General features: G+C 41.8%; 3 protein-coding genes across 8 annotated transcripts in view; 2 read left to right on the forward strand and 1 right to left on the reverse strand.

Moving 5' to 3' along the window:
• The window catches only part of CNKSR2 (connector enhancer of kinase suppressor of Ras 2), a 287389-nt gene extending 275341 nt beyond the window's left edge, over nucleotides 1-12048 (forward strand). For 4 of the 6 annotated variants that reach the window (XM_019755412.3, XM_019755413.3, XM_019755415.3 and 1 more), the window contains 2 exons: nucleotides 7739-7935; nucleotides 10012-12048. In XM_019755412.3, coding sequence (XP_019610971.1) covers nucleotides 7739-7935; nucleotides 10012-10227 — 413 coding nt within the window. In that variant the 3' untranslated portion in view covers nucleotides 10228-12048. Of the gene's footprint in view, nucleotides 1-409; nucleotides 1737-7738; nucleotides 7936-10011 lie in introns of those variants that run through there. The other 2 variants (XM_074324052.2, XM_074324053.2) reach the window with 1 other exon arrangement.
• A 5-nt stretch (nucleotides 12049-12053) lies between these two features.
• KLHL34 (kelch like family member 34) lies at nucleotides 12054-16800 on the reverse strand. Its single transcript, XM_019755411.3, has one exon. The coding sequence runs from the start codon at nucleotides 15567-15569 to the stop codon at nucleotides 13620-13622; it is 1950 nt and encodes a 649-aa protein (XP_019610970.2). The 5' UTR covers nucleotides 15570-16800; the 3' UTR covers nucleotides 12054-13619.
• Nucleotides 15391-21200, forward strand: part of LOC148754556 (uncharacterized) — an 86174-nt gene continuing 80364 nt past the window's right edge. Inside the window, exon 1 of the mRNA XM_088794807.1 lies at nucleotides 15391-15519. The gene's annotated coding sequence lies outside the window, so the exon portion shown is untranslated. The remainder of the gene's footprint in view (nucleotides 15520-21200) is intronic.

Genomic DNA, 21200 nt, shown 5'->3' on the forward strand with positions numbered 1-21200 from the left:
AAGATCTCGTATAGAAATACAGTTTAATTTTCTCAAAAGACTGATCATTTTACATGTGTATGGAGAATACTTTTAACAGACTTTTCTGATTAAAATTATAGATGTGCATATACAAGTCTAGAGGTGGGAAAAGATGTATCTGCACTGTGTATTATTTTGTATACATAAGATTGGCGTTTCCAGATAACCACGCTTAAAACAAAAAGTATGCCATTTATGACCAAATAGACTTGCATGCCAACAGAAAGACATTATGGTATTGAAACCATATGCAATTCTAGCCATATTTTTCTCTTTCCTCTTCATGGGTATTGCATGATGGTATTTCTAATACAAATACTAATATGCTTTGGAAATAATGGCACTCGCAGGTCTTTCATCATATTGTATCACTGCTTTATCATATTAGGCTAATACACTGCGAGAGTTGGTAGAACCTCTCCATGCCAAATCGGATCCACTTCTGTTGGCACTCAACCCATTGGACTCACAGATTGATAAGCTAATGTTTAGAGAATTTAGATCGGAGAGAGTCGGCACGGCACAGACTCAACATCATCCTCTTGCAAGCAACTAAAATGGCCTCGTCCTTGCTGTTTATAACAGAAAACAGACTTTAAAAAAGCTTAGATCATCAAGTGTTTTGGATTGGGGGCCTCCCTAAAGGGATATTAAGAGGGGCAGGCCACTTTTAAGAAGAATGCGAGCTTTCTACACTGGGACTAGCATAAGATCAAAGCCAATCAAGATGGAACAGTGACAGAACACTGCCGTTTCTGTGGGAGAACAGAAGGGGGAGGGTATTGATTGGGGAAGGGCTCTGTGTGGTGACATCTCAGTTGTGTTCTCCTGACACCAGGAAAGGAGAGGGATCAGCTCCGATAAGTAGAAAACCCTGGCTGTTTAATGGACTCTTTGGGGCCTCTTTAAGGCAAAGCAGAGGGAGCAAATTCTGTGTATTAAGTGTATTTTGCATTTTTAAAACTTGACGTGCTGTATTGTACTAAATTAAGTGTAATCTATTAAGGCAAGGTATACACGACCTGCTCTGAAACTTACTATGTTTATTCTATTACAAAGTGTATTCAGGTGCAACACAGACTGCTTTCGGTGACACTAATGAAGAAAATTCCTCATGCCAGGCTTTATTAGATTCCTCAGCTAAAATCCTAACTTTCTCATTTCTTGGCACTTGTATACAAATGGTGTTGCCTCGTAGGACAGGCATGAGCTATTCTTTTCTGTAAAATTTTCCTAATCTATAGGCTGTGGTTTTCACTTTTGAAAAAGTATTTTGTCTGGATGTCTTTCAAACTAGCTTCAGATATTATTTAATACTATGTAACTGGGTCCCTTGTGGCTCAATATTGCTTATTTTTCTTCTGTAGTGGATGTGAAATTTCCTTTCTTTAGTTGGATAAGATACTCTGTAATAATTTCAATGCTAATTAATGAATATTTCATATTGTGCAATGAACAGATAATTTAACATTGTATTTGAAATGTTTTTTTTCTTCCTGTCGCCGTAGTGTGTAGTATTGCATACTGTGAATACCTGTAAAAATATAAATTACTTAAAAATAAAAATATGACCAATTGGTATCAGATCTTTTTAGATAGCTAAATAATTTGCTAAGTATGCTTGATAGTAAATATCTTTCTAAAGAGAAGTAATCTATGCTTCTTTCTCACAAATGGAATTTGTGTTGTGAATAAAATCACATTGATCTGCCTTACAATTGCCTCTGTGCTCTAACCATTTTAATGTGTTTTTTTAAGTATATATAAAAATAATGGTTCTGGTATATAGAAATCCATCAAAAAGCATTTTGTTGGTATTTAATATTAGTGGGATTATTTTGGGGTCATGCTCTCTGTTGAAGTTTTAGTAAAATTTTATGATATAAAGAATTTTAGTGTTTTCTCATTAAGGAATATGGTGACTCAACATTAATTTTTAAACATAATCATCTCTTAGCTTTGATTTTTAAACTGTCCCCTTTGTGAATTCTTGTTTAATAAGAGCCAGGTACCTTGACCTCCATTTCTCTATTAGTTAAATTTTCTAAATTCTGTGGGTAAATCTAGAATCTGTCATTTATATTTGTAGTTCTCCTTCAAAGAACCTTCCCCTTGGGTCAATAAATCAATGCCAAGGACACCATGATTTTACCATCTGAACTATTCATCATAAAAACTACTGTAGTACCCTGGAAATTCAACCATTGTCATATATTTGTGGCATTAAACCACATAATTTGGCAGAAATGACATGCTTAGAGAATGAAGTATAGAATAAACTTCAGCTGTGTCTCTTTGGACACATCTTTATGGAAATAAGCTTTACTGTTGTGCAGAAGAGATTGACTGACAGACACTAGTATGGGCTGTACTTAATTTTGATGAAGCGCAAGGTCATTCTTACAGGGATGGGCTTCACATGTTCTTTAAAAATACACTCAGCAATACCCGTGGATTCACTCAAGCTGTCCTTTTAAAAGAAGGGTTTTTTCCTCACTAAAATCAATTTTTTTCGTAAGAGAAATTGTTATTTTGCCTAAGAGAAAATAAATCAGCTTTAATGATGAAAAGGGTAGTAGCTGATTACAGAGCAACTAGTAAAAGCCAGCTTTTAAAATCTTATGCTTTTTTTTCTGATATAACAAACTGCCCTCCCCCCAGTTTTATAATGTTAGGCATAGCTAGTTGACTTACATCAAAGCATGAATTTAGAGAGCTAATAATTAATTATAAAACAATTCAAATTACAGTGTAAACTCCCGAATACATAATCATCTTTAGCATAAAACCTCCAAACATTAAACCCATCTACATTAAACCTTAACATCTACATTAAGCCCATTAAAAGTTTAATTGTCACCTTACATATAAAGAAGCTTTGTCACCTTACATCTAAAGAAGCTGTTCGTGGGTGCACTAGTAAATTAGTAGTCACAGAAAATATACCCATTGTCTCAATGCAAACGTTTAATTGCCCTTCATGACAAGAATAGTAGGTGTTCCACATACGTGACACCATTCGCCTGGAAGACTCGTGCACTCTGTGGCTGTACAGGAAGGAATGCCTCTCGCATTTAGCTGGTGACTAATGCTACTATGTCCAGCCTCCTCTCCCACTTGTGACTTAGCCTTTACCAGCTTTCTGTGCTCATTACCCAGCTGTGTTGTGCAAGGAACAACTGTTTCCAGAAAGACATCATTGTCCAATTTTAAAAGAGCACAGTTCCCTTCCAAAACATGTACCAGAACTGATTATCCGTTGTTGGCTTGGTTCTTCCAGAGCCCAGTTGGTGTACTCATTTTGTGTTCTTTTCAGAAATGTTTTACTCTCCTTCAACATGTCATCACAATCGTGGGGAAATGGGGCGGACACCAGAACGAAATTTTAAGTCGCCAAGTTTGTATTGTGCTCGCCTTAATTTTCACCAAAGGAACACGAGTGAAATTGCACAATAGACTGTCATGAAATTGCACAGTCACCTGATAGGGAGCCTTCATTGGAGTACTGTGTGTGTATAGAGAAAAACATCTCTCAGTTTAAATGGTGGGTGCATGAGGCACCGTGCCAGGTGGAAGAAAGGGAAATGCAAAGGAGAGCGAGGGTTTTCTGCTCAGGGAAAGTCACAGTCTAGGTCTCCGAAGGAGGGTACACACAGGGCCACTGAGGCACAGGAAGAAAAAACATTGGACTTTCTCCTTGGGTTTTATAGCTCATCCTTTCAAATTTCTTTTCTGTATCTGTTTTATAACATGTTAATCTATTCATGGAGAGTAATACATATATATAAGTTATCAGCAAAAGAAGTGTTTTAACTGATAAGAATGCACAGTCAAAAACAGTTTGGAAACCACTGACCATGAATGTAAGGAAATGCGTCCACCAAAGACCTTTTAGTATTTGAAAAATGCATTATTATCTGTTGATAATCCACTTGCCAAAAAGTTCCAACAAACTATTATTTTGCATTAGCTAATCTTTTCTTTGAGCTTTTCTTTATCACTACCTGGAGGTCATATGCAAGCTGAAAGCACCTAACCATGAGCTGCTGTGATGCTCACCACATTCCTACAGTCACGATATTAGGGTAGCTCGAGTGTCAGTGAGACAATAAACGGGATCTTCTTTCACCCCTGCCAAGTATGACACAGCCAAAGATGACCCTCCCTTGGCACAGATACAAGTTAATTCATCAATAACTTCTTTGTGATCCTCAAATCTATTAGTCAATGGAATTTTATATAGGAAAGAACTTTATATGTGCTCTTTGCTTTAATAAAATTGGAATAGAAAAGTTTGTCATCTGACACAGGACTAATTTACATGTTGCAAATATAATTTGGGAGGGAATTCATTCCTGCATAGGCCCAGAATTCCTGAATAAATTAGATAACAAATTAAAATGTCATTGTAGCAGCAATACACTTCCTCATTAGGAATCTCTGAAGGTTCCTGTATATGCCCTGTGGTTTGCATGTGGTCTACACTTTGCCAACTTTCAGAAAACATTGATTCAAATTGCAAAAGAGCTGGTATTCTGCCAGTGCTCCAGTGACTAAACTGGCACGTTGAAAGAAAGTCAATCAGGAAGCAGACCTCACCAAGTGCTTGCCTCCTCTTCTAAAGCAAGCCTCTTCTAGAAGAAGAAAAGCAAGGGTTTAAAAAAGAGAGAAACCAGAAGAGAAGTGAGAAGGAGACGAAGACGAAGAGGGCAAAAAGAGAAGAAAATAAAGGTGCTTTCATATTTTCAGTTGCAACAGTAGCCCCAGTGGACTTAATTGGTATTCATCTGAGGAAAAAAAATATCAAGGAAACCAATTGAAAATTATAAAAGAAAATAAAGGTCTGTTTTTGTCTTGAATGTTGAGTTCTGTGTTGTTTTGACTGTTGAGCACAGTGAATCAGATTTATAATGTGACTCTGCCCCTCACCCCTCCTTTGAAAATAAAAGGACTCTTTGTCTAGTCTTAAAATGTTTAGTAATTGGTGGCATTTTGTGGTAGCCTGGCATCTCAATCCCTCATCCTTCTTCATCCCACTACTGTGTCTTGTGATGTTGCATATGTGTATGACGTGTAGGTGTGGGGGGTGGGGGTCTTACTTATCTCTAATAAGAGCCACACTATTCCATTACTAGGAAGTGTTTCTGTGTTCCGTCTCATTGTGATTCCTTGTTCAAATGTACTACCCAAAGATAAATCTATACTCAATTATTCTTACAGCTGTCAAACCAGATTCTTTGTAGAATTATGTCGTCCTTTGGTTGAATGCTTTTATTCCCACTTAATGGCAAGAAGAGAAAAAAAAATCTTTCAGTTTTTATTTATTTAATAGCTATGTTTGTCACTTTTTGTATTAAATTTTTACTTGTCCTTCTTAGAGTAAAACTACATTAAAATTTTATTTTTTAAAAATCACTCATCTGGCCCAGTATTCCACAAACTTTAAGAACTAGGGAGAAAGAAAAATAGGTAAGAATGCTTTTTAAACAAAATATATATTCCCTACAGTTTTAGGTAATATGGAAGGTTATTCGTAAAATAAAAATTTACTATGTAAAAATACGTCTGCCTCCTAAATCCTAAAACTATAATCCGAATCTCTTTTTCTCTTCACCTTCTTTCAAGAACTGAAAAACTAATAATACATTAGGCCACCTGATACCTAAACTACTATAATTCACATCTGTTAGGCCTCCCATTTCTCCCCCACTCTCTGCTCTATGAAATTACATCTAGCTTTAGATGCAGTTTTGCCTTGAGGCAAAAAGAATGATAACTACTAAGTAATTCCTCGGGGTCCTTTCCTGGCCTATGATTTTATGAAATGGAATTATGCTGTTCAAATATATCCTTGTTTTTACAACTCCATTTAGTTACTCTGAATGACCTTGTGATTTTGTGCCTTCCTGGTTCCAAACCATTCTTGATTAAAATTCCCTACCTCATTTCAATCTGGCTCTTAACCCACAAAGCAGTTCCTTCTGTTTACAGTCCTCCATCCACCCATCCCTCAGAATCCTCTAGGTGCTGCAAACATTCAAGAGTGAGCCAACAGAGAATTTAAAAGCTGGTTTTTAAAGGGATTTTTGTATTTTTAGATTATAGTTGTAATGTAGATATATGATTAGGAAGTTAAAATTCATTATAAAGGAATTAGCAATAGCATGTGCTGGTGATAACAAGGAACTTTGTAATGGGAGACCTCAATAATCATACCTACCAATAGCTGCTAACCTCAGCAGCAGAGCCAAAAATTGAATGTGAAACTTAAATGAAGCTACTTTTTCATCTTAAAGGTGATCCCTTTAAGTTAAGGTACTGTGTTTGTGGGCTTTGGGGGCAGTTGTAGGTATACTCTAAAAAATTTTTAAGAATGCTGTATTTTAAGGGCATCTCACAAATTCATTAACACCTGCTGTTAAATACACAGTTCAAATGATTACTGACAAAATTAGCAGTATTGAATTCTTGTTAAAATCATGGATTCTGAAGCTATACTGCCCGGTTGGAATTCTAGCTCCACAACTATAAAATGAAAATCAAATTGATCTACTCTTAGTATTCTTATAAAGATCAAATGAGATTATGAATGTTAAGCATTTACCCTACTGCTTGGCACATGTTAATGTTAACTATTATTATTACCAATTAGTCTTTTTTTTTTTTTAACTATTTCAGAAAGCCTAAAATATTCACATGGACAACATTCCATATTTACTCCTTGGGCCAAAACAATTAGTACTCCTCAAATAGGACTCTTTGGCTCTCTATTATAGAAAATGTGGATATAGCCCTAATCCTATCTACCACTCCAAGCAAAATCCAAGTTCATCTTTGTTTATCATTGTTGAGAAAGATATGACATCAACACTCAGACAATTAAAGAGCAAGATAGGGCTTGATTTGTTTAAATAGATCTGATTCTTTCCTGAACCAGCCTGTAAGATTTTTTTCTCAAAAACATTTAAATTTAATTGGAGTGTTTTCTTCCCAGGTCTTACAAATGCTAAGTAGCTTCTCTTAGTATGTGCAAGATTTTCCCTTACATTCGCATATAAATATATTCCCATATTTCATTTAATTAAAGCATTATTATTGATAATTGATGATCATTTACTATATTTACAATGTGGCGGGCATAACTATGGCAGTCACATGAAACCTAGTAATAATCCTCGATGGCACATTATTGGAAGATTTTTTATAATCAAATAGGCTCCAATGAATGCCCTTCCACCTTACGAAGCCTGGAAAAAGGTTAAGAATCAGTTCATTGCTAAACCAGGAGAACTCTATTAATCAGCACGTCTATGCTTATCAATATGATAAGGGATATTCATTAATGTTTTAAAATATTAAATTCTGTGCAGGATTGTTTCTGTGTTGTGTACCTTTTGTACTCTAATTCTTTGAACTTAATGGACTCAATATATTTATAGTGATTTGCTATTAAAAGAATATTTTGTTAATCAAAGCATCCTATTATTTGATCATTCTGAAACAACTGGCTGCCTGTAACTAATTTACCCAGTATAACTAGCAGCTGTGGGTTTGTTTTTGTTTTTTTTTTTTTTGTTTTTTTTAATGTAGTAGAGTGTTTTCCCAATCATTCATTATCCTGTTTTCAGAAGGCTTTGATTTTTTTAGTAGATTTTTGGAGTGTCAGATAACTGTTTATTACCCTGGATTCATTTTTCTCTCTTTTTGGACATTGCAGGTGAAAGTAGGGAAGAAAAGTTAGGAGACTCATTGCAAGATTTGTACAGGGCATTGGAGCAAGCCAGTCTGTCACCGCTGGGAGAACATCGTATTTCAACCAAGATGGAATACAAACTATCATTTATAAAGAGATGCAATGATCCTGTGATGAATGAGAAACTACACAGGCTGAGAATTCTCAAAAGCACTTTAAAGGTAAGAAAGGAAATAGAAGGAGAAAGTTCTTTCAATAGATTCATTCCTGAGCTAAAAGGCAATTACCAGATACACTAGATGAAGAAATACAAAATGGGGTGGGGGCATGAGGGAGACAGGTAAACAGGAAGAAACTAAAACTGAGCTGTTCCTATAGCAAAATAAGTGTATTGGTACAGAGGAAATAATCTTATCTTTTCATTAACATCTCAAAGCCCTGACTAAATATTATATGACTTAGTTCTAGTAGAAAACAGGATGTAATTAATTTTTTTCCCAAAAAATACAAGGCTGGTGTTATTCCTCAGCCTTTGGTTTTCCTAAGATAAAGGTGCCATGTAGTGTAATTAATATAGTTATTAAAAGAACACAGCATGCATGTAGAATGCAATAGTGGTTGCTAAAAGGGTTTGCGATATTTCATGTCTATTTCCTGCGGCACATTTGGAGTGAAGCCACAGTGATTCCTGTTCCATGTAGAAATTTCATAATTGTTCTGTTTACACTATCAGTTCCCAATTCTCATGTTACTTTCTTGTTATACATTTCCATAAAAGCTTACATTGTCTCGGTCTTCTTATAATGTTACTACCAGATTAGGGAGAAGGTGATGGGGAGAGGAGAGCAGAGAAGCAGGAAGTTGAAAGAGGCAGAAAAGTGAGCCCCCTCACTGTGTGTGTGTGGGGGGGGCTGCCACACAAACTCTCCCTAAGCAGGCCCTGCACCCTTCAAAAATCAAAACCAAAAAGAAACTATCGTACAGAGTAGGATATGACACAGTGATTTCAAGAAACAAAAAGTCAAAGGACTCCTTTGGGAAATATTTCAGATTCATAGTATGTTGCTGACGTTTTGTGATTTTGAAACATAGATGAGTACCAAAGAGAGAAACGACATAGAAAATGCATTATTTGAAAAAATTTCCTGTAGCATGCAGCCAAGTTTTCAGAGTCAATTAGTTTTCCATCAGTATTCATGAAAATACTATTCAAGTCTGTGGGACAACCTAATGGCCTTTCAGTAAGACCAGAATTTTTAAGAACTATAATATTCTTAAGAATAATCCTAGTGGCCAGTCCTGTTCCAAAGACATCCTTACCCTCCCACCTTACAGACCCCCACCCTTCACCCCCCAGGTCCAAACTGCCTAGTTGTGACAGCATTTTGAAGCAGGTCAGGCTCAAGTATTTTAAAGACCTGCTCCTGTCTCTCTCTCTCTCTCTCTCTCTCTCTCTCTCTCTCTCTCTCTCTCTCTCTCTCTCTCTCTCTCTCTCTCTCTCTTTCTCTCTCTTAGGCCCTCGCCCCTGTCTTTTATGATCTGTAGATTCCCCAAAAGTGTTTTCTTCCAGTAGCAAAGAATATGTTCAGTTCAATGAATACTGATGAGTCACCGGGTAGGTGATGCTGTGCCCAACTCTCTGGGGCAAACAAAGATGACAAAAACTCACTGTAAAGAAATGCCCCCATTGGTAAAATGAACTATAGAGCCCTATACTTTTTAGTGTGGGAAATTAATAGTAAATGGGTATCTCCCATTAGGGAAGGACAACCTCCAGCGTAAAGGGAGGGCCATTTTGCATTGCAGCCCCCTTGGTGCTACAGGAAGCCAGAACTGTTGCACAGCAAATGTTATGTATTTGTGGTGACAGGAGGGCCACGCTGTCTCTCATGCAAGCATGAGGAGCTGACCATCTAGCAGGAAAGATAGGACAGTGCAAAAGTAACTCAAGACATAGAATGTGGTAAATCCACTCAATGGCAGTGATAAAGTGTTATGGGGCATGAATGAGGTAGAGAACATTTTATCCAATTGTTGAAGGAAGGCTTCAGGAAATCAGAGGTGTTTGCACTGGATCTTAAAGAATGAAAGAGGTTTCCATAGGCAGAGACGGGAAACGAGAAAAAATAAACCACACAGAGTGGGTGATACACTAGGATATGAGTCTAAACACCTGAATTTGAGTATATCATAGCCATTTATTATGGGTGTCTTAATTTTTTGCCTATTAACTTTTTATTTTAAACTTGAACGAAAGTTTGTCTGCATCTTAACTGTTGAATCCTTTTGCTTTTCAGGCCAGAGAAGGGGAAGTAGCCATTATTGATAAAGTCCTAGACAATCCAGATTTGACATCTAAAGAATTCCAACAATGGAAGCAGATGTACCTCGATCTTTTCTTGGATATCTGTCAAAATACCACCTCAAATGACCCATTAAGTATTTCTTCTGAAGTAGATGTAATCACTTCCTCTCTAACACACACTCATTCATACATTGAAACGCACGTGTAAGTGTTTTCTGCCTTCAGGCCATCTGGTACCTCCTGGTACTTTGAACAAGTATATAAGGTAGTTTTTATATCAATGTGTGGGACACTTGACAAGCTATACTTCAGTGTCACCAAACTATATGAAACAAACTATATATGGTCATTATACCATTGTCTTTAATGAGCATTTGTATATTTTATATGCAGTTAGTGCTCAGCTTATGTTAACCGTGTGCAAAATCAACTGTCTTCAATGACTTAAAATTAACTTTTGCAAACACTTCTGAAGACAGGTGGTCTTCAAGTAGAACAAAACACAAAATGGCAGTTTTCTAAGGTCATCTTTTCTCCCTTTAAGTTAATTTTATATAAATAAGACTTCAAAAGTAAATCACATTTTTTCAGGTGCAGACATCCTTGTGGGTGGGAAAGAATTTAAACCTTTTTTATATTTATTAAGATGTCCTAAGAATTTTCTTAAACATTGCACAAAGTTTAATGCTGTAGTTTTATTTTTGTGAAATGTAGATGCGCATACAAGAGTTAAGCAAACTAGAAGAGCATCAACATAAGAAAAGTTCAGGTATCTGATATTCGTCTTAATAGTCTATTAACTCGTGAAAGCTGGTTAATGGAAATAATATTCCAAATCTATGGGGACACTTACTGGTGTATCAGGGCAAAGCTTTGTAAGATGTTTTTGTAACTAAAACCAAAATTGAAGATAGAGCTGCTTTATTTTCTTGGTTTAAATCTTCCTTTATTTTTGTAGTGATGAAATGCTGATTGTGTACAGAGGAATTTGAGAATGGATTTTTTAAAACACACGTAACTCACCCAGAAAGGCAGCTAACAGATACAGATATATATATATATATATATATATATATATATATATATATATATATATATATATATATATATAAAATTTCAGCCCAAACTCATGTTTTTAAACTCCAACTTTTAAAATACTACAAGGTATAAACTGAAATGAATCAACTTTCCAGTTAGTTTCCAATTTCCCCCCTAGTCCATTAATTAAACTTACGTAATTTTACTTCATGCAGGGAAGTAAAATATGTTTTGTTACAGGCTGATGTATGTTATTATATAGAAAACAATGTTGAGAACTAAAAATGTACCTCTCTCCTGAGGAGCAAGAGGATGATGGTCATTTACAGATCTGTCACACTGAATTATATGAGAGAAACGATTTATAGAGGTTTTTTCTAGCTTCATGAATTGTTCTATAGAGTGGATGAAGTCTATGAAAAAGTCCTCTTCATATATTTCCATTTATAAGCATCTCGTTTTTGAAAGTGATCACAGCATGATAATGACTGTGCTGCTTTTTAGTGTCTGGCTGCATAACGTACAAGTCACAATTTGCTGTTTCTTTAGGAGGAGGAAGGGACCCTCCTTTACTATTCTATATCCTAAAATCTACTTCTAATCAGCTTTATACTGTTGCCTGTACAGCTCAGTGAATGTACTTTCATCTCTAAGAGTTCAGATATATGCCAGTGAATATTTTTGCTGTAGAGGAGAAAGTAAAAACTCCACAGCGGGGATCTTTTTCTTTGCTTTTGAAACCACCATTGAATCACTATCGTTTTGCAGACTTTGCACAACTGTACAGGAGAGTGGCCTTTCTACAGCACATTTTCAGTAATCCTATATTTAGTCAAAATGGATGAGAAATCATGTATTAATGTTTGTATGGAATTTTGAGTCCAGTGTAATATTTTTATCATTTAAAAAAACCTATTTGTAAAAACATTTATTTACTGCATGGATATTGACGCACATTAAATTTGTGGGATTTTGTATATGTAAAAAAAAACCGGGAAAAAAAAAAAAAAAAAAAAAACCTCTTGTCCTAAAATGAAGTGTGCTTGTTACAGGTGTTTAGACTTGTTGATGTTTACTAGACCAAATGTGTACATTCACTTAAAAATATCTGTACCTGATGGATGTGTCATGGATACAGTGGCCAGGTTGTGCCCTGTAAACAGCAAGCAGTTGATGGAAAGATTAGCTGTGTTGCTACTAAGCAGCTTTTCCTTTTGTAAAGTCGGCTGTGTTGTTTTAAATGGTAAAAATTAAACTAATGAATTTTAAAAGACTTGTGGCTAGCCTAGCATGAACGAGACCTTTTAACACTATATATCTGTACATTTTATTGCATTAGTTTCAAATCTAGGAAAGAGGCAGCACTGTAAACTGAAGTCAAATAAATTTGGCTCTTAATGCATCCTCAAAAGTACCTACTTTATTCATAAAGTCCTCACCATATTTCTTTGTGACACAATCACACAGCCACCTTTCCATCCCTCCACAGTTATGAGTTCTAACTTTGCCACTCCATTGGTGGTACAATGAAAAATCACCTGTACAGTGTATACAAGCATCGTCTCTGAGACCCTGTAAAATCAAGCTGGTTTCACATTTACGTGATGTGAACTTGAAATTTTCACCTACTTCTCTCTTTCCTTTCTCTGTGATTCTTTGGGGAAATTTGGGAGGGTGGGTGGAGGAGCCACCAAAAATAAAGTCGTTTTTTGTTGTTGTTTTTTTTCAGTATAACCTACAGCATGTCTACAGAATGAACATTTAAAGAGGATAAAAGAAATAGGGTTTTATTTTTGTTAGGTGTTCCACTTAACCAGAAGAGCCTCATTATTACGGCTAAGGGTTGCTAAAATAAAACTTAAAACCAATGAGCTGCCTAAAGCTTAAGGCAAAAGTAGACAAAGGGTAATGAAGGATGAGGGACAGAAAAACTTAACTTAGGTCATTTTCTCAAAAAAAGGGGAAAAAAGGTGCTCTCGTAACATTTTCTTTTCCCTCTGCGTTCCATATTTATAGTAAACCGTCAGAACAGAACCATGGTTCTAGATGATAAAATCATAGTTCTCCTTACAATGATTTCGTGGTGTTTAACCAAGGCACTTTCCCTTCACTGTTTATTCAGATAATGCCATGTTCTAGGGCTATTTATGACAGCCTTTATAGCTAATGATTTTCTGGGTCTTGTATATATCGTATTATGGTACATTTTTGGCCATTTGTTTGTTTGGCACAAAAGTAATCACTGTTTAGCACCTAGGGAAACACTTCAATTGTAAGAGGGAAAATAGGGTCATATTTTCCTTTTGAAAGCCCATCTCTAGCCCAGCATGAGAATTTCTAGAAATCCCTAGCTCACTGAAGTTGATTCATATATCCTATTTGACCCATCCTGTCTCCCATTCTCACCTTAAAGGGAAATGGCCCTCTTTGGCCAAGCCCTTGTTTGCCTCCTTAACCTTCAGAAGCCACTCTGTTCCCAGAATCCCATTCTTAGGAAAAGCCCACGTATTTCTATGTAAACTTGCCCAAGCACTATTTTCTCCTCTGTCGCCAGAGACTGCCCTAACCCCTGAGGCCCAGCACTAAATCTGGAGCTTCTCTGGTCTCTCCCTCCCTCTCCTCGTCCCCACCTTCGGCCAGCTGCAGCACTGCGCACTGCAGGCCACTCCAGGCCCAAGGCAGCGCACAGTCTATGTCCTCCCAGCGGTCCAGGTCGAGATCATAGCCCACCACGTTGCGGGTTGGCACCTGGCGCGAACCCCGCCACTTGACACCGCCCAGCAGCAGCGCTGTCTCCTCCACCACGGCCAGCCCATAGCAGAAGCGGTCGTACGGCAGCGGCCGCAGTCGAGTCCACTGGTCGGTGCCGGGGTCGTAGCGCTCGATTTCAGAGAAGGGTTCGTAGCGCCCCAGAAAGGCGAACACCGCGCCACGCAGCGCAGCCATGTGATGCCCGAAGCGGGCCGTGCCCATAGGCGCCCTCTTGCTCCACACCCGCTCCCCAGGACCCAGGGCATATACGTCCCTGAGGCTGCTCGCGCCGCCCTCGCCTCTCCCCGCCTTGCCCCCGGAGATATACACGACGCCACGGTCCCCGACAGCCCCCGCGTGACCGTGAAGCGCTCGCGGGAGCGCCCCGGCCGCCGTCCAGCGGTCCCGGCGCAGGTCGTACATCTCCACCGAGGCCAGTGCCTCGCCGCCCGCGCCCAGGCCCCCGACAGCCAGAAGCCCCTCGCCCAGGGCGCCGCACCAGAAGTGCGACCGCGCTTCTCGCATAGCGGGAACCGCCGTCCAAGTGTGGAAGCGAGGGTCGTAACGGTGCACTTGGGCCGTGACTTCCCGCGGGCCGTCAGCCAAGGGAGAGAAGGCACTGCCCAAAGGGCTCTCCCCGCCTAGAACGAACAAGAAGTTGCCCGCGGCGCACACGCTGTGTCCCAGTAGCGGTGCGGGCAGCCGCGTGAGTCTGCACCAGCGGTGGTTGTACACGTCGAAAGCCACCACGTCCTGGGTGAGCTCCCACTCCTCTTCCTCTTCCTCCTCCTCTTCCAACTGCTCCTCTTCCTCCTCCTCGGGCTGAGCTGCGGCGCCCCTGCCCCTGGCTGCACCCCGTGGGGCCGCAACCTCCTCAGTCACCGCCTCCCTCGCCCTGCGCCCCCCGACCAACAAGATGCGGGTTTGGGGACTCCTGACACTGGTCTGCTCGCCCTGCACGAGAGGCTGGCGGGACGGCGCCGTGTGGTAGTTGAGGGCCTGGATGATGAGGCCCTTGACCCGGGCGGGAAGTGCGAGGCCGGAGCCCGAGTACATGCGCCGTAGCACGTTGGCCGGCACCAGGCCGAAGCGGATGCGCTCAAGCAGCGCGGCGCAGTGGGCCAGGCGCTTGGCCTTGGGCTCCCGCCGCAACCAGGCCAACGCCAGGCCTAGCAGCCGGTACTCGGGCACCCGCGCCACGTCGGGGGCACCCAGCACCGCCTTCAGCGACGCGGGGTTGAGCTCCAGCAGCCCCATAGGGCCAGCGCCCCTCGCCAGCAGCTCCCGCAGGTGACGCACAATGCAGCGCTCCGACGCGTCCAGCGTGTGCGCCAAGCCAAAGCGCGCCGCCACGTTGGCGACGAAACAGCCGTTTTCTGGGGCCAGCTGGCGCTCCAGGTAGCGGCCGCACAGCCCCAGGGCCTCTGTGACCTGCAGGTAGCTAGCGGCCTCCAGCGTGTCCTCTACGGTGTCCATGGACAGCGGCAGCCAGGCGGTGTAGATGAAGTCGAGCAGGCGCTGCAGGCCGGCCGCCGACGGCACATGCAGGTGGATCACGGACTCCCGGGATTCCCGGGTGTGGCTCTTGAATAGGGCCCTGAAGTAGTCGCTGGAACACGCGAGGAGCGACCGGTGCGCCGGGAACTCGCTGCCCTCGGCCTCCAGTGTCACGTCGCACAGGAAGCCCTCGGCTCGCAGGGCCTGGTAGCCGGTAAGCAGCGCGCTGCCATGAGCTTTGCAGTAAGACAGGAAGTAACTCATGATGCTCAGGGCGGGAAGCGGCCAGGCGGGGGCTGGGGCCAGCCGTGCGCGGCCGGAGGCATCTCGGGGCCCGGCACCCCCAGGACACTCAGACGTGAGCCGCAAAGGCCCTAGCAGGTGCTCGTTTTTGCCTGCTCAGTTTAAAGCGGGGGGCTTCTTTGCCCACGTCCGCAGATCTCCCGTTGCCCCCTTAGGAGCCATTTCGGGTGTGGAACGGTTTCCAAAGCCCCTAGTGGTGGATGGCGCGGAGTTTGGAGTCTGTCGGGGCAGGGGGGCGGGGTGCAGGGTTTGGTTTTGGCGGCTGCCGAGGCTGTCAGCGCGTTGCCCAAATCTCCCTCCCCGGCCCAGTTTGAGGAACCCACACCTGCGCAGGGGCCGCAGTGGCCGCTCACCATCACCTGGAAGGGCCGAGCTGCGAGTGGACCGACTCCCGAGGGTGCTGGATCTCCGACGGCCCAGATGCGCAGATGTAGCCCGGCTCGGGGCGTCCCGGGAGTGTGAGGCGAAGGCTCTGACCTCCCGGGGGTGGACGAGGAGGACGGGTTCTGCGGGCACCCGCAAGGGCCGGGGACAACTGGCTATGGGGCGGGGGGAGGGGGAGGTGAGAGTGTTCCGCGCGGAGGATCAAATCAGAGCCTGGGGGATTAGGGCGGGGGTGCGCTAGTCAGCTCGGCCGGTCGGAGGCGTGATTGGGTGCCACACATAACAGGCCTGTAGCTCACAGCGACAGGAATAGCGCGCGGCCTCGGCCTCCCCGGAGCGCCCCGCCCGCACCCCGGCTGCTGGCCGCTAACCATGGGCCGTGGCGCGGGAGGAAGCAGCCTGGGCCTGTGGCCTGACTCCGGTGACCCGGCGAGTCGCCGGTCACCAGGGGGTCCCGGGAACCCAGCGAGGGGAGCGCTCACTGGAGAGACGCGAGTCGCCCAGTGTCTGGTGGTGTCTGGGAAGGGGCGCCCAGCTGGGCTGGAGGAGTGTGGACTCCCCCCTGCCCCCGGTGCCCCTGGAATGAAGCATCTGGCTCCCAGCTTTCTGCTTTGGAGGCCTTAATTAATCGAGCGGGAGCGGGGATTAAGAGGCTACTTTGCGCGCTGACACCCAGGAGGCTGCTGTGCGTAGAGGAGCCACTGGTGGGAACCGTGCCCGGGCGAATCCGCGCTCCCTGCCAGCGGAGCTTGGTAACACGCCCCTCACCTGGACTCACCCTTGCAAGATGCTGGGCCTAGTCTGCACCCTTCCCACAGCGGCCCGCGTCTCCCGGGCTGGCTCACATTCCGCTTTCGGGAGTTTGACCCCCCTACCCCCACCCCCACCCCACCCCACCCCCGCCTTCCCGGCTCTCCGACCCTAGCCGAGTTCTCCGTTCCTGTTCGTGGACCCTCCCCGGCCTATCCCTTGGCAAAGTGGACAAGGAAATTGTAGGTGACTTGGGTTTTCTGCCTTTGAATGACCACTTTCTGTAAGAAAATAATTCGTTCCAGTTGCTCTCCCTGACTATCCAGGCTCTGATCTAATTACTGCCTGCTACTTGTTCAATGCAGTGACGAGATAATGGGCAGTAAGGTTCCAAAGCTCGGTAGGGGCTGGAGTTTCATACGGCCGCTCCTCATGAAGTTATTTTTACAAGATGCACCCAGCACAGAAATGACTAAAACCACCCAATCTTGAGACGTTAGTAAAACATTTCCCCATCTTCTCCATCCTGCTATTAAATAACTAAATGATTAATATAACTTCTTTCTTGCTAATTTGAAGGCTTCTCTGTTTTGCTTTTATCTGAAATTGATTTTGCTATTTTCTAATGCAACCCTTTTGGCAATCTGTTCTAAGTGAACCGTTTGAGGGCATCTGGAATAACGTGCATTTCTGACAGTTGGGGTTATATTTCATAGGGAAAAAGCCCAAGGAAAGATAAAGTTCTGTCTTTTTCTGCCTGATATACCATCGGTATTTACAAGCTCATTCTTTAGAAATAATTCTGGAAAGGCATGAAAATATTAGTAAAATGATTTTGCTTTCTTGTCAAAGATGACATAAGATTTGCTTTATGACTTAAATTAGTCAAATTATAAAATACAGGGAGGGGCCCAGGTTAAGGGCTTGCTTAAACTCCAGAGGCTAAAACTACTCCAACTTGAATTCCTAATGTTAGCGCTACAGATAGGTTCAGAGGGGGTGCTGGTTGGTTTTTCTTTGTTAAGTACTAAAATTCTTAGTTCAAAAACACCAGTCTGGTTCACTGCACAGATCTTATGGTGAAATTAAATGGCCTTTATTCAACCTAATAGAATTTTGCTAGAAGGAATATTTGAGATCATTTAGCCAAACCCTCTCCCTTTTCGCTGCAATTTCTTGTTTTTCTTTTTAAACAAATGTGGTGAATGAGCCCCAGAGAGAGTACGGTTTGTCTGGGTGACTTGGATATTGAGTTACGGAGTCTGGACCAGAATCCAGGGCTCCCTCCCCACTGCATTATGTGACTTCGTGTATGATAAAAATAAAATAGTGCAACACACAGATTATTTAAACCAAATTCAGAGTGATAAAGTTTAAATACGGTTATTTAAACAGCGTAGTTTTAACCCCCAAATCAGGTCACATCCCATCAGATCTGTCCATCACCATGCATTTGGGTTGAATCCAAAATGTCACACTTACATGAGAATAAAGATGCTTGGGGAGAACTAAACTCTAGATATCAATAATCCAATTTTTTAGGAAGTATGTGTTCATTGCTGGCCCAACATGCCACCTTAACATGTTTTGCTGTTGAGGATATGATGAATTGTGTTAACTGAAAAAATTTTCATGTTAGATATGTTTACAAACAAGGTCTTGTTTAGAAAATGTAACTGTCAATCCATCCAAGAACATTCTTTTCCTTTTTTAAAAAATTAAAGTTTATTGGGGTGACAATTATTAGGAAAGTTACATAGGTTTCAGGTGTATAATTCTGTAATACATCACCTATATATCACATTGTGCGTTCACCACCCAGAGTCAGTTATCTTTCTGTCATCATATATTTGATCCCCTTTACCCTCATCTCCCACCCCTCTCCCCCGCTTACCCTCTGTTAACCACTAAACTATTGTCTGTGTCTATGAGTTTTTGTTTCTGCATTTGTTTGTCTTGTTCTGTGTTGTTTTCAGTTTTATATACCACATATCAGTGAAATCATATGATTCTTGACTTTTTCTGTCTGACTTACTTCACTTAGCATAATAATCTCAAGATCCATCCATGTTGGTAGGAATGCAGATTGGTACAGCCGCTATGGAAGGCAGTGTGGAGGTTCCTCAAAAAATTAAGAATAGAATTACCATATGACCCAGCAATCCCTCTCCTGGGTATCTACCCAAAAAAAATCTGAAAACAATTATCCATAAAGATATATGTGCTCCGATGTTCACTGCAGCATTATTTACGGTGGCCAAGACATGGAAACAACCAAAGTGTCCTTCAATAGATGATTGGATAAAGGAGATATGGTATGTTATACACAATGCAATACTATTCTGCCATAAGAAAACATTCTTGTCCTTTGAGTAATGTTTATGGAAAGTATCAATATTTTAATTTCTGTGCAACATTAAGTATGCTAAATAACATTTCAGTGTGTACTTCTTTAGTTGTGGTAGATGTGTGTCTTAAGTTGGGTCCCCTAGAAGCAGACTCTGCAATCCAACCTGAATGGATGGTTATGAGCAGATGTGATAGGATGTGATCATTATGTTGAAAGTGATCTGCTTATGAGTTGCCCTCCCCCTTTTGAGTAGCAACTCCTTGAGGGCAAGGACTGTTTCTTGATACAACCCCTTGAGGGGTTGTATTTCCAACCCCTCTCATGGTCTTTGGCATAAGAAATGTTAAGTTGAACAGATATAGAGAATAGCAACATCAGTGGAAGGAGTAAAGGGTTATTAAGTGTAACTTGACTGGGACAATTACATCCTTCTCTCTGGTTTTCTTTCTTCCTTTCACACAGCTGGGGTTGAAGACACATCTGGGTAAGGCTGTGGGCTAACATCCCTAGGGATCAAGTGGGTGACTGTGGGTGGCCCCTGACTGGGGAGTCCAGATGGACTCAACTCTTCAGAGAAGGCTAGACCACTTCATCCAGCCACTGTTGCAGCCCGAGATTTTTACGCAGACCAACCCAACATGGCTCTCAGCATCTGGTCAGAAGTGCCCTACTAGACACGGGGCCCCAGGTCTCCCAGCAGTCCTTGCATGTCCCGGTTAGTATGGCTGGGCTTCTGCTGAAGATCCAGCTACACACTCTAGCATACCTGTTGGGACCCTGAAATTTGCCCTGAACCTCCTGCCCCTTGTCAGAACTGTGACCTGCTATCAACGATCCCTTCCACACATCTGCACTTCCTGTGACAGAACCTAGAGCTAAAGTCCTCAAGTACGCTCATCAAGGTGAAACTCCTAGTCAGCCATGGCACTCCATTTACCCTGAATTGGCCCTATCTAGCCAAATCTAAATTCCATAGCTCTCACCCCTATAATAATTGTATATATTGAAAAAAAATCCAAAACTACAAATGTTTATGTATAATGGGTACTTAAAATGTTTTGCAAATGTAATGTGCTTTTTCTGGTAACAGCTTTATTGAGATATAACCACATAGCATACAGTTCACCCATTTAAAGTACACAGTTCAGTGCTTCTTAGCATATTTACAGAGTTGCATAACCATAACCAGAGTCTAATTTTGGAACATTTTCATCACCTCAGAAAAAAGCCCATACCCTTTAACTATCACTTCTCTATTCCAGCCCCCAAACCCTAAGCAACCACGAATCCACTTTCTATCTCTGTAGAGTCTGGATATTTCATATAAGTGGAACCATACATTATGTGGTCTTTTGTGACTGACTGCTTTGACTTTGCATAATGAGTTTTTCCATCCATTGTAATGCACTTTTGAGGCAGAAAAAGACTGTGTAATAATAACATTGGGAACCTTTTCTCAAAACCACAAAACTCTAAAATATGCCTGTTTGATATTTAGGATACAGTTTTTTGCAGGTTAACTCTTTATCATCTATGATTGCTGGCTCTTTTCAATCCCACTATGCTTCCTTCCAACACATGGTTTCTGGCAACCTCCATGGAAAGCCTATTATTAGAAATTGACACATTAACTAAGCTAATTGTGAAAACATGATTACAAACAATGACAGATATATGGTAGACAGAAAATCCCATGTTATCTTCACCCTCTTCCAAGAGCATTTTTTTGTGTTTGTGAAATGTATTTTATCTTTGTGACATGCAATTCAAGCAAAAGGCTTTCAAGGGGAGTGTGTGTGTGTGTGTGTGTGTGTGTGTGTGTGTGTGTGTGTGTGTTGATCCTGAGTGATTTTGGCATTCTGGCCCAGCTGACAGTCTAAGGAGCAGCGTGGCGGGTGGGGAAGGACAGGGCTTTGGGGTCAAACAGACCTCGGCTCTAATTTCAGATCTGCCCCTACGTGACTTTAAGCAAGTGACTTAAATTCTGTGTCATTTTATTAATTTTAAAAGGAACATACTGACTCTACACTCATAGCACTGTTAAAATAAAATTTGATTCTATATATATGACTGTTCCTGGTAAGTACATACAATAGATGTGAGTTTTT

This window comes from Rhinolophus sinicus, chromosome 18 (genome assembly GCF_057876585.1).
Source record: "Rhinolophus sinicus isolate RSI-liver-muscle chromosome 18, RSI-T2T, whole genome shotgun sequence".
NCBI lineage: Eukaryota > Metazoa > Chordata > Mammalia > Chiroptera > Rhinolophidae > Rhinolophus > Rhinolophus sinicus.